Source organism: Caretta caretta, chromosome 17, assembly GCF_965140235.1.
Source record: "Caretta caretta isolate rCarCar2 chromosome 17, rCarCar1.hap1, whole genome shotgun sequence".
Lineage (NCBI taxonomy): Eukaryota > Metazoa > Chordata > Testudines > Cheloniidae > Caretta > Caretta caretta.
Genome location: NC_134222.1, coordinates 13,930,108 through 13,944,069, shown reverse-complemented (window position 1 = coordinate 13,944,069; position 13,962 = coordinate 13,930,108). Strand labels below are relative to the sequence as shown.

The 13,962-nt window shown below is 41.0% G+C and overlaps 1 protein-coding gene across 1 annotated transcript in view; it reads left to right on the top strand.

Moving 5' to 3' along the window:
* GALNT17 (polypeptide N-acetylgalactosaminyltransferase 17) overlaps positions 1 to 13,962 on the top strand; it is a 293,798-nt gene that overhangs the window by 260,505 nt on the left and 19,331 nt on the right. The window contains exon 7 of the mRNA XM_048824104.2: positions 12,926 to 13,111. Coding sequence (XP_048680061.1) covers positions 12,926 to 13,111 — 186 coding nt within the window. The remainder of the gene's footprint in view (positions 1 to 12,925; positions 13,112 to 13,962) is intronic.

Sequence of the window (13,962 nt, the reverse complement as noted above, 5' to 3'; positions counted from 1 at the left end):
CTGGAGTGAGATAGCAAGCAAACAGCTTTCGAACATGTTACTGAAGAGTAGGGGGTCAGCTGTAAAAAGCTAATGAAGTCAGCCAGTGGGAAAAATGTTTAAAAATAATTTTGATCTCTACCATGGCAATTTGGTCCCGGAGATCAAAGGAACAATTTGCAACGTAGGTTATAAAGGGGCCTAACAAAGCAGCATGATTTCTGTGCAGTCATGAAAGCAATTTTGTACAAGAAGCAGTCTGCCCCACCTTCTCAATCTCGGGCAGTGTAATGGGCTGTCATTTAGTAGGTCATGTATCCATTGACTTCTTTAACTAGCGAAGGATCATAGTATCCAAAATATCAGACCTTAAGAAGGTCAAACTTTCCAGCAAAAAAGCTACAAACAAATGGAGCCCTTGACCCTAATCTAGGGAAGTATCCCTGTTCAGGAAGGATGTACACATAATTTTAAGAATATCTTCAAGTCCCATTCAAGTCAGATTCAGTTTTCAACAATGTTTTACTGAAAGCCCAAAAAGTATTGGGTTGGGGGGGGGGGTTGGTTTTTTGTTTGGGGGACAGGTACTCTCACAATTGTGAGAAATTAAAGACATTTCCTGCAAGAAACAATTGGCATTTTCCAACCAGCTACAATTATTATAAGTTATCATTATCCATATGAAAATTCAATGTGGATGGAGATCCAAAATCATCTTGGTGAAGAAGATATGGCTCTGGAGCTCAATGTCCTGCAAGATCAAGATGAACTTCTCTTTTGTTTCTAGAGAATGCAACCGAAGACTCCTTGTTTACACTGATCTTCCCACAGTAATAGGGAAGTCTGTCTGTCTCTCTCTCCTGCCACCCCAAGTCCTAACTAGGACCATGCTGATACTTAAACACATTGTATTTGGCAAACGTACTGTGGTTATTGGCATTATAGAAACAGGAGGACATCCTGATCTCCCTTAAGTCAATGGGAGTTTTGCTGTTGACTTCAATGCAGCCAGGATTTCACCCTCAGAATCTAAACAAGCCTTAATTCGGAACTCGATTTGACAGAAAGTGTTGAATATTGCTCTTAATAAAAATGAGTGCTCTTTAGCCAATAAGCCAAAAGGTGGAAAACCCACTATGCTAATATATGTTGTCTGGAACAGACACATTTTTATGTCCACAGACAAAGTTAAAACTCATTCCAAATGCCCCTCACAGCCTTCAGCCTTCTTTTCTGTTGCTTGTGTGATGTTCGAAGGCCAGGGGCCAAATTCTTAGCAGCTGTAAACAAGTGAGAGGCCCCTGAAGTCAGACTTGCATTCAGTCCATCAGGTCTGAGTTGGGCACCAAGCAATTCAGAATCCAGTGAATAATAGGGACTCCATCAAACAGACATATATCAATAAATACTGAACTAGCTCATGAGCCACGAGCTTTGGAAACCTTTCAAGACAACAGAATCTAGATAGCCTATCACCAAAGGTAATTTGTAGGCCGTGGAGAGGACCATCAGTACATCCAACGGCTGCATTATCTTCATTGCACTAAGCGCTCCCCTGAAGATAGTACTTCCATATTTAAAATCACAGTTCCAGCCTAACTGCTTTTCCAGTGCTAATTCTGGAGGTAAATGCTGTCTGGGTTGGCTGTACTTTAAGGAGTGGTCAAGATATGACCGTGTCTACTATTTTTAAAAGTGCCGTTGGTGGTTTATTAATCTTACGAGCCTCTGGATGCTACTTGATCACATGTGCCTGAATTTTTGAGAAGTTTTTTGGTTGAGCTCTAATACTCAGCGGAAGTGTAAGAAATTAACATTATTTCCATAGCTGATAACCTCAGAACCACAGTGATTGCCCATGCTGTGCGTTTGAGGAGTCATCTTGTACTTAACTTCCATTTTAAGCAAGTCATTTTTTTAGCCTGCTATAGACGGGCAGAATGAATGGCAAAAATATGACAGAACTGCTACAGACCCTGGCCATCTGTTTAGGACCTTTATAGAGTCCTGATTTTAAAACTGCACACATCTGAGGTCTCTAGCAGACTTTTTGCTTTGCAGAAGGCCGTGTATTAGGCTGTGCCGTCCATACTACTGTCACTACAAACTAGTATTCTTTACGTACAGTTGTGAGGAGATGCCTCTCAACCTGCTCTTAAACAAAGACAGATGTGCAGTGCTGAAACTCATCCATTTCTTGTTACAAAAATGCTCGATACCTGTGCATATGTAAGAGGGGGCATTAATAGATATAGTGTCAGTAGATGGTGCTCATGAATATGTAGGATAGTTTCTGGGTTTTGGACAATCAGTAGAACTTGTTGTGTACTGCAAATAGCCATTCTTAATACTTCCTAGGGTTTGGCTTTATTAACAAAGATGTTAACAATAACACATGCTTGGGTCTGAACTTCGCACTGCTTCCAAGGTGCTTCAGCACCTAGGGTTCCTAGTTCTGATTTCTCAACTCACACTCCAGAGCCTCTTTCCTCTAGAGCACCATTGCCTCCTCCTTTGTAGTCTGTTACACCACTTGGATACATGCTTCACTGAGCAGGCAGAACCCACTTAAACCTTTCCAAGTAGGAACAGCACCTACAGGCAAGGTGGGCTGTTCCAGGGGAAACCGTTTAACAACCTGCTAAACCCTGACTGAAACTAATAATCAAGGGAGATGGTAGAAAGAACTTGTAAGAGCCTACGGAGCATTATTGTCAGTTGTGCTTTAAAGTGTTTGGAAGCCTTAAGTATACGTACATGCTAATCCCATTCTCTATCCTTCATGGTGAGTTACCTGAGCAAGTTTTCTGTTTTGGTTTTCCGTTAGAAAGAATAGATCTGAATCACTTGCATGAAAACAGAGAGCCTATCATCCGATCTGAACAGAGAATGTGTTGAACGGAAGCTACTGAATGATTTCATAGGCTATCTATAATTACAGCTAGCAAAAGCCACTTTAATGATGCGCAGGAGTTGAGAGGAATAATAATAGGCTGAAGGATGTGGGCACACTGTCCGCACAGGAGCTGCTATATCACACTTGGTGCCTGTCTCTGCATAAATAATTCTGTTTCAGAACTGCCTCTTCTGATTAAAACTTAATATGACATGTGCACACACAACGTTGAGCCCCGCTATCCTAAATAACGGGTTATGGCTAATTTGCTCTGCAGCCTCTTTGCATCAAAAATACATCCAAATTCTGTTAAACATCTTCTGCCATTTTTACTGGTATCACTATGTGACTGGATATACTTACTGGATGCAATAATGGAAAAATAAGATCAAGGTTATTTTGGTGTGTGACCTGCAATAAAATTGCTGTGTAGATTAGGATCAATTTCTGGAGACTATTTTCTATCCTGGTAACACACAGGGTTTGGCTATTTCTGCCTGTTCCATAGGGGATAGTGATTATGGTTTACAGTGGCTTTTTAAATACTATCTTTTTTATAAGCCTCTAATGTTTGTATTGTACTGTTAAAACATAATAAGGTCCTTGTTATGATGACGAGACTGGTCATGTAACCTCAATGTGTTGGGGAATTTAAGTACTGTGCATATCTGTGGTAGATTTTATATCACAATAGCTAGGAATAACTTATGCACACAAATATAGTTTTGCTCATTCAAGGACCATAGAACTTGGCCATATATTAGTGGGCTTGTCTAACCAGTTAGTGCACAGCAAGCCAGGATGTAGATCTACAGCACGCTTATGTGCCATACGCTAAGTGGTCATGTTGGCCACCCTACCATATACTAAAATGTCCATAGTGTCTTTCACATACTCACGATAGCTCAATGAGACCTTTGAACAGCAGTATGTGTACTCAAGCTGGGAGTCACACCACTGGCTCATAGTGTAGACGTAGCCTTAGTGTGCAGCAGGCTAGCACGTTGCACATTCATACCATGGCTTGCTGCACACTACGTTACTGTGTGGCCAAGGCCAGAGATGTGCTGAGGAGATGGGTTTTTGGTTGCAGTTTAGGTTTCAGGCAGGATTTGGGATTCCAGTTTCAGGCTGAATTTAGTTTATATCTTCAGGTTAGATAAATTTGATACCTCCCCAAGATGCCTGCTTAGAAATAGTCTAATGTAAAAGAGGGATAAACTATTAGAGTTAAGATTACAAAATTCTGGTCTGATCATGCAGTTGTTCTAGATGCCAGTAGTTTAACTGTGTAACAATTTAAGTATCAACCCCAAAGGGGTTAAGAAGTGGTACGTTCTTTTTCTATAGTTTTTTCAGAGCTGAGAGTACAGAAATTCATCATAGCGACTAGTGCAGTGTATCTGCGATTGGGAGTCTCTTAAATATAGACTTCCGCCAAAGGTCATTCTTTAATATTTTATCTTTTGCTGATGCAGTCAAATCAATGCACGTGGTAGCTGGCACTGGTGCACTTTTTAAAACTGCTTGTTTTGGGGATTGTTGGAGAAACACAACATTAATTCTTAATTTTGTACAAACCCAATTACCAAGTGTATGTATCATTCTGATTGGACAGGGGGTGGCACAGAGCAATAATTGCTTCAGCTCCACCAACTGTAGAATGCATAGACCTAAAAAGTTTTGTTGTAATATTCTCCAGTATGTCAAATGTTAAGCTGGTTATATTCCTTGCACAGTTTCAGCGATAAAATATACTTTATATTAAAATACTGTGGGCTTTGTATAGGGAGTTGCTGGTCCCAATCCAGTTCCTACTGGATAGGTGGTTACATCAAATGGCCACCACAGATGGCTTTAATATGGTAGTCTCATCAGTAAGGCCAAGAATTATATGGGCATTACTGTTGTTTACATGGCACCAGAAGAGACCCATAATATAAGTCTCCAGCCCCATAGAGCACGCAGCTTAAGGATAGGGGAGAGAAGCGGGAAAGCATCACAAGAATATATTATTTTGTGTCTGTTTAGTATATTACCCTTTTCCCCCCCTGCCAGCCCTTTAAATGGCCCCTTCAAGTGAGGATTTGAGGCATACTAGTTTGGCATGAGTTGGCTGAATCTGACACTACCATTGCCTATCCTGTACTTTTGTTATAGATAAACAAAAGCCCTTTGTCATCCAGGTTTTCAATCTGGCACCTTTCAGAAACATTAAATAAAAATTAATAATCTCTGTCACACAACTCATGTCTCTGTTTTGGGCCTTATACTTCACCCTGAGCATGTGCCTGGCATAGCCTTTGCAACACCTCTCACTTGGCGAGGGACACGTGTTTGACTAAGAATAGGCATAGAGGCTCAGGCCTCAGATCTCACCTTTTGCCTTCTCTGCTTTTCCGTGGAGGTTGAAGGGCTTTGCATTTTCCAGGGAAATCTCTGTGCAATACCAACCCGCTAGCACCCTTCTTAAAAAACAGGATTTGTTTTGAAAACAGAGAATCTGATTAAAAGAAATGGTTTACATATCAGTATATTTGACTAAAGCCCAGTGAGACAGGCTTTCCTTAGCTTAATTACAGCAAAGAGAAGAAAATCTACATCTCTAGAAAGGGAGGCCTTTTCTGACTCTTCCACTTTTAAGTCCAGAGAGCATTTCTCTCCCCCATCCACCCTACCTCCCCTCCGCTTAACAACCAGAACTGAGTACATAATGGATTTCTCTTTTTTTTTTTTTTTTTTTTTTTTGCTTCAGGAGCCAAACCAAAAGGTTGGGGTTTTTTTTGGTTTTTAAATAAAATAAAATTTAGTTCAAATCAGAACCAACGTTTCCAAAAATTTTCATTGACTTGAAAAACGCAAAAGTTCATTTAGAATCAAACAAAACATTTCAGTTGACTTGAAAAGAAACTCTTAGACTTTTTTTCATTTTGATTCATGTTATTTTAAATATTGGCCAAATGAAAAAATGAAATGCTGTTTCTAAGTCCAGTCAAAATAAAATGTTTTGACTTTAAAAAAAATCAATTAAAGCTATTCGTGAAATTCAACCTGAATTTGCAAATAATTTCAGAGACCCCCTAAATGCATTTTTTTGGCAAAACATCTATTTGCCAAAAAAAGATTTCACCCAGCTCATTATCAAGCCCAGGTGTTAGAGTTCATTAGCTAATCAGGGTGAAGCTCCATCAATGTTTCCACAAGGAGTGTTTTCTGTCCCATTTTCTTCTCCCTTCCTCCTCCCCCCGCCCTAGTATTGTCCCCTATTTATTCCCCCAGTTTCTTGTTTCCAAATCCAGCATTCCAAAAGTTACGTTAATTTCCACTTCTGTAGACACTTCTAACTAGCCAAGGAATTGACTTTTGATTTGTCTGCCTGGTGTTGAGACCAGGCTTCTCTTGACCTACTTGTGGGCATTATGCTAGTTGCCATTTTCCTTGGAGGGCTGGGAACAACTTTTTCACTCATCACCATATTGGCAGGGATGGGGTGGTTTTTTTGTCTCCCAACAGCAGGTCTGGCTGTCAATGGGGTGGAGTAGGATTTTACCCATGTTAGAACTAGTATTGTTTTCTTGTGAATTGCTTGGGAGATTGGTTTCTATAAGCTAGACTCTTTTAATTAGTTCACTTCCTAACTTTTTTGATAGGGCTGGGGAAATACCCCTTCCGTCTGCCATAAAATCATTGTTTGAGAGAATCAAAACCACTCACCTTTTCATCTTGCCTGTGATGGGGTGGACTCGGTGTGCAGGCCCTCTCTTGGAGGCCTCATGGGTCTGCGTTACCCCACCCCAGAACAGAGTAGAGGAGAAGTCCTCCAGGCAGCCAGAGTGGCCACAGAGAAGCAACCAATTGGAGGGGTTGCTGGAGTGACCAATCAGGTGTCAGAAGGGCCATATAAAAGGCAAGCAGGCGAGCAGAGAGTTCAGTTTCTTCCTGGAGCTCCAAGAGGACCAGGTGCCTGGCTGGCTGGTTGAGCAGCAGGATTGTAGACAGGCCAGTGTGGGCAGGCTGAGCCCACAACCTGGCAAGCGCACTGAGATGGGGTCTGGTTGCAGACTGAGCCCAGGGAGGACTGCTGAAAGGACACCAGCTGCAGGTATAGAGATGAGCCTGGGTTGGGTTGTTGAAAACAGGGCATCTGGGAAGAAACCTTAGAGCTATGGCCCCATACCAAGGCTGGGGAAAGAACCTGAGACTGTATACCCTGGAACGGGGGATTGTGAATGCAGCTCACTCAGAGGGCTGAGTCACTGAAGACCTGCTCAAAAGAACTGTGATTTCAGGCATTATTGGCCAGGGAAGGGGGTGCTCACGAGAGGCAGGTGCTGACCGTGTTACATTGCCGTTTATGCTTTGGCACAATCCAGCAAAGTACTTGAGCATGTGCTTAACTTGAAGCACAGGAGCAGTAAAGCACGTGCTTTGTAGGATTAGGGCTCAGTTGACCTACATACCACACAAGTTGTGTATTAAAGTATAAAATCACTTCAATAATATGCGCAAAACAAACCTGTCTGTCTCCTTCCTCAAAGACCGCATCTGTAACAGTAAGAATCTTTTGCACTTTCAGTGCGTCTTCCTTCATGGATCTCAAAGGATGAGCTTAGCTAGTAAATCAAGCACACATTGGCCCCATTTTACAGATGAGGAAATTAATGTACAGGGATTCAGCTAGGGTGAATCAGTGGCAGAACAGGCATTAGAGTCCCAGTCCAGGGAGTTCACACAATCTAGCAGAGAGTACTGAAAAGATGTACAAACTCTGTACTCCAGTGCTTGTGCAGAGGGATGCTCCCACTGAGCTTGGAGTTTTACCTACTTTGTGAAAGCAGGATCAGTCCTGATCACTAGACCTGGATTATGCTTTTTGCTTGAAGTTATTTTGATCTTAGACTGATTGTGAAGGGTCATTTTGTTTAAAGAACATTCCTTTTAGGGTGATGGCTGCTGCTGTCCGACAGTAGCAAAGCAAATTGATAGCTACGGCATTTCTTTGAGGGCAAAGGGAACAGGAAAGGTAATTGTTCTTAACGCTGTGAAAAATATTTCTGTGGCTGTAGAGATGAGGTGGTCTAGTTAACCTGACATCTCCCTGGGTCTCTCTCGCACGCGCACCATTTGTATATCGCATTTCCTAAAGTCATCAGCCATTCTCTTTCTATTAAAGTGAGTGCAGTAATCTTAGCAGGTGGCAATCAGACAGCACAGAGTCTTTTTTTCTCTAACAGGCTACAGAGTGCTTCATCTTCCAGTCCCATCTCAGTCCTGAGGGCATAGACCTTACACTCATGTGAATATCCTGAAACATAAAGATACTGACAAGCACAGTGAGTGATTCCTAGCTGTCATTTGAGAGAAATAAATGCAAATGGCTTCCCTTTCCAGCAAGAGCAATGTAAAAATGCCTCTCCTATTTTGAAAATGCAAACTGAAACGATTGCATGGAGCCTTCCCAGATGCACACTACCTGCTTGTCAGGATGAATTCCATTGAAAAACGCTGAGGTCTGGCATAACACAAAAACAAAAAAAACCCATCACAACCAATAGTGCAAGTATTTTAACTCTGGAAAGAACCTGCCTGACATTTCCCATAGAGTGGTTCTTTCATGCTTCAGAGTAACAGCCGTGTTAGTCTGTGTTTGCAATGTGGCACCTTAGAGACTAACCAATTTATTTGAGCATGAGCTTTCGTGAGCTACAGCTCACTTCATCGGATGCATACTGTGGAAACTGCAGAGGACTCTATATACACAGAGACCATGAAACAATACCTTCTCCCACCCCACCCTCCTGCTGGTAATAGCTTATCTAAAGTGATCATCAAGTTGGGCCATTTCCAGCACACACACACACACCCCCGCTTTTTTTCCTTCTCACGTATGACAAAAATGTCTAGAGAAGAGATCACTGATATCATTTCAACATCATTAGTAAATGTCAGTATGCAAGACAAATCATTATATATTCTTCTCATTAATTCCTAAGGCAATAAATTTTTGTTTGGAAGATAATTGGAAATGCATCACCCACCACTCTTTTGTTGTGTATTTCAAAGGTTTGTGGGTGAAAGATTTATTTTTTGATTTGTTTCTTTGAGATTTGCTCTATAGAGCTTAGTTCAAAAAAATTATTTATGTATTCTAGTATCCCCATGACCTGGCTTTCTATGCTTTACAGACAAGAGGTTACATAGTCACCATTATCAACTAGTGGAGGGAGATGCATCCAGTTTTACTTCTTTCTGGATGGATGAATGGTTGGCTAATAGCTGTTGCATATTTGAGTCTTATGCTGAAAAATAATGACTTTCATGATTCTTTTTCCCACCAGGAAATATACCATAGTAAACTTTTGAAACATGCATTCTATCCTAAGCATGCATATTTTTAACACACACAATTTGCTCCTTTTGTAACTATATGTACAAAGGACACTGCCAAGTTAAATGGCCAAACATGACTTAATTTAAAAGTGGATTTTTCCCCTCATTGATCTAAGTGTTGTGATTTGGTTTATGTTCTCCCTTTCAGTGGATCAAACATTAGCTGTGAGTAATGGAAAAATCCTCCATACAGTCAACGTAACTGTGTGGGACACATTAACTAGTTAATGAGTTATTGTAGCAAACAATGCCTCATGGTGGCACAGAGTTTTTTTGCTATGATCTAGACATCTAGATTTCTATACACTTAACTGGGAAATCCACTTAAACTGGTTCCCTGGGGACCATCACCATTATTTGAAAGCTTAACTGAGAGACACTCAACAGGGATATAAGTGAAGAGTAAATGAAACACAGCCCTTTCCAATGAACTTCTCAATTACATGTGCAAAGCTGTCTAAAGACTTAAGGCAGGTTAAGACACAGCAACATATAGGTGGCTTTAAGTACTAATGTGTGTTAAAGGCTTATGGCATTTCAAGCACTTGCGTCACTTTAAGACCCACATTAAATGGCTCTTGGGATCATTGGGAAGATGGCTTAATTGGAAGGTTAGTCCTGTACTTCTCAGTAGGAAGATGTCCAGATATTGTTCTCTTTGCTCCAATAACACCTATATGGAAACTCCATGTTCAAAGTAAGTTACTGTTAGTCCTTTGTAAACAGGGTATAGATATGCATGAAATAGATCAATTTGAACTTACTGAAAGAAGTATATCTAATGCTTAGTGTACAAGAAGGGAAGGCAAGACACTTGGATTCTATTCCCTGCCTAGTCCCTCTGGGCCACTTCAGTGCGGCCACTTCACTACCCACCAGTGTCAGTAAGGGAAACCCAATCTGGCTTTGTGTGAGCAAGTACAAGTGACAGCTGCTCTGTGCCTTGTCCTCATTGTTCAGATGGGAAGACTAATAATATTTGCCTACTTCACAGGAGTTTGGTAAGACTTAGATACAAGTGTTTCTAGGATGAAAAGTTCTATAAAAATACAAGTAGTTAAACAAATTTTGGTTTTAAATCACATTGGAATTATTTCTCTCTGCTACCGTTCTCATCAGGTAGGAAATATCTGGTAGAGATGTGTCCATTTTTATTTATTTTATTATGACAGCTTGATCTATTTGTGCATAGAGCATGGTCATCCATATTATAATTCCTTTTTAAAATTAAACCTTATTGATCTTACTGCAACAGACTTGTGTGTATACATACACACATCAGTGCCCTTCAAATGATACCTGAGACATTATCCCTTAGTTTACTACCATATGTTTGTGCATTTTTTGTACATTTATTCCTGAAACAAACTTTGTCCCCTATGAAAAGTTTGTGATTGTGAGTAAAACACAAGACCATAATAGTTGCATCCCAAGCCTACTAAGTAGTAGTGTTTGGGGAAAAGAATTTTAGTTCTGTGAACACTTTCATGTTGTCAGAATTATTCTGTCCTCAATCAAGATGAAAAGCCAAAATCTGAAAATTTGTCTTGAAACTGAAATCCCATAATATTTCCTTTTGGAAACACTGAAATGTGGTGGTTCTGAAATAAAATATGCTCGCAGGGATGCTCAGATGCATGAAAAGTGACACAATTCTGAATTCTGTCTTTGTTTTGGTGGTGTTTGAAGTCAAGGGCAAACCTCAGGATCAGGGTATATTTGGGGTGTGTTGGGGGGTTGTTTTGTGCAGCACCTAGCACAGTGGGACCCTAATAGATGCATTGGGCTCCTGGGAACTTCTGGAATACAAATAATACATAGGGTGTATGTGCTGCTGAGAGCAAGGAAGGTACAGCACTAGCTACATGGTGTTCCTGGAAGATGCGCACTTGCTCACTGTAGTTCCGCATTTGTGCATGAAAACAGGCGTTTGAACCTATCCATTTGAATAAACAGCAGAGGTTCTTAAAAACTGGCTAATTGCCTTGGATAACTAAATATTTATTTTCAGTTTGGACATTATTTACGTAGGAAAGTGCAAGGGAATAACTCCTAGAGCAGCTTACTGTAGTATCTCCTAGATACAAGTGGTGAGCTCTTAAGGGCCACCTCTGTGTAGCCATAGAGTTCTGAATGGATACACATATATGCTCTTTTTGTATGTCTCCTAGAATCGTGTGCCTTTTGGGCCAATGCAATTAATCTCGATTTTTACTGCAGGGTAATGGAGATCAGAATCTGACCCAGCAGGGCTGGCATGGCGCAACTGGTATCCCAGCACTATCTAGAGCCATACAGAAAGAGGCCAATGTAAATTGGAGAACACAGATGGAATAAAAAGTGGTGGGCGTGGAAATAATATCAAACTGTGGGTGCTGTAATAATTATGCAAAACATTAATGAATAACACCACAAAATAGGCCCAACCATGATCATTAGGCATCCCTGTCATGTGTTTGTGCCATAACTGTCCAGTGCCTAGAGCCCTGGGTATGATCTGTTACCAATTTAAGATGGAGAAAAACAATGGGGGGAAAAAGCAGGGATTGTAGAGTACAGGTATGCTAAGACTTTACATAAAGGTTTCTGGGAAGAATATATTGTGTGTTGTATGCCTCAGTCCATTTCTGTGTGAGAGAAAAGACTTGAAGTTATTGTAATAAAATATAAACTGTGATTTAAAGAAGTTTAAACCATTAGGTGGGGGTAGGGTGACCAGACAGCAAGTGTGAAATTGGGACGGGGTGGGGTGTAATAAGAGCCTATATTTAAAAAAAAAAAAAAAAAAAAAAAATCAGGACTGTCCCTATAAAATTGGGACATCTGGTCACCCTAGGCAGGGCGGGGGAAGCATGAGCAAATGTTTCCTAGAGAAATCTGTCCCTACAATCTGTTTCACTGAGTTACCTTTCTTGTAGATTCAAACATTGCCGATATTCCATTGGTCACCCAGAATGCCGTAGGCACTTACAGCTGTGGAAAAGGCTTAGGGCTTTGCTTCCTTCCCAACAGATTCCCAGGTTTGGACATGGCTAAGAATTGAATTCAAGGCCTGATCCAAACCAATGGAAAGTCTCCAGTTGAAGTCAGTGAGCTTAGATTGGGCCCTTTCCAGACCTCTGGTGCCGTTGACAGCATCAATAATGCTGATACGTCACACACCACTATGACTTGAATAAAAAGTGGTGTGTACACTCTATTGGTCAAGAGTAACAGCCATGTAAACTAAGGGCCCAATCCTGCAGGCACTTACCAAATGTAGTGCAAAATCTTGGCCCCACTGAAGTCCATTGGGAGTTTTGCCATTGATTTTAAATAAGGCCCAGATTTCTCCCTACAGAATGCTTGCTACGATGGGTAGTCTAATTAGGATTTACAGTGGTAAGCACTACGCTGACAGTATTTGCAAGGATTGGGCTCCAAGGTATTACAGAGCCTTTTCAGTTTATCAGACGACACTGCCATCCACGCTGGTCAACAGACTGTGGTAGTTCATGGGGTGGGGGAGTGGAGGGGGAGAGAAACAGCCCTTCTCTCTCCTTCTCTTCCATTTTTGGATGATTGAACTCTGAGAGCAGCAGAGATTAACGTGCTGGATTCTGATCTGAAAACTCAGTCCTTAAACCAATGTGTTGCATGTCTTATTCTGGTCTGTTTCAGGTGTGGCTGTGTGGTGGCAGCATGGAAGTCCTGCCATGCTCCAGAGTCGCTCACATTGAACGCAAGAAGAAGCCCTACAACAATAACATTGGTTTCTACACCAAGCGGAATGCTTTGCGAGTGGCCGAAGTGTGGATGGACGATTACAAGTCTCACGTTTACATTGCATGGAACTTGCCACTGGAGGTACAGCCTTTGCCTCAGTTCATGTAGTCTTACTCTTATCTTTTTAAGATCTTAAATAAACAGTACATAGCTGTCTTTTTGCATCATGGTACTGATGGTGTAAATAAACATACCCTCCAGCAAAGTCAACGGAGCTATTACTGGAGGACATAGGAGTCCGTGGAGCTATGCCGATTAACACCAGCTGAGGGTCTGGCTTGTTGTTTCTGAAGATTAAACACGCAATTTATTTGCCTCACGCTTCAATTCATATTTGTTGTGTATTTATATCACTGACTTTACCCAGTAAATTTAGTCTTTCTGTGGGATTAAAGATAGCAAATGATCAAATCTTTCTGCAGTCAGTAAATGTCTTTTTAACACACTGTTTCATGTGGTGAATGTACATTGCATGCCTTGCTCCACAGACCCATAGTAACAGGAAACCATCACTTCCATTGTAAATTCTCCAACTTGTAGCCCAAGCTCATTCTGTTGAGAATGTATTCTACAAAAATTGTTGGAAAAACCATTTCTATTCCAAGTTCCCAGCCTTGAACACAGTGCTTCACAAACATAGGCTAAGCAGGGTCTCTGCCCTGAAGACCTTACAGTTTAGAGACAAACAGCATTTAGAAACCATGTTTACAGATGCCTTAGATACACAAACATCCAAGACAATGGAACAGCTATTCAGGAAATGGGCTCCAATTCCAACAGATTAGTGTTTGTGTAGCTGCTCTAAATAGTACAATACATTGTGATATCCTTGGTGGCTATGTTTATTTCACATAAATGCTTGAACACTGAGTTTTAGCAAAAACTTCTTAGTTAAATCCTTTCTTGTGACAACTTCCTGTGGCTTCCCTGCA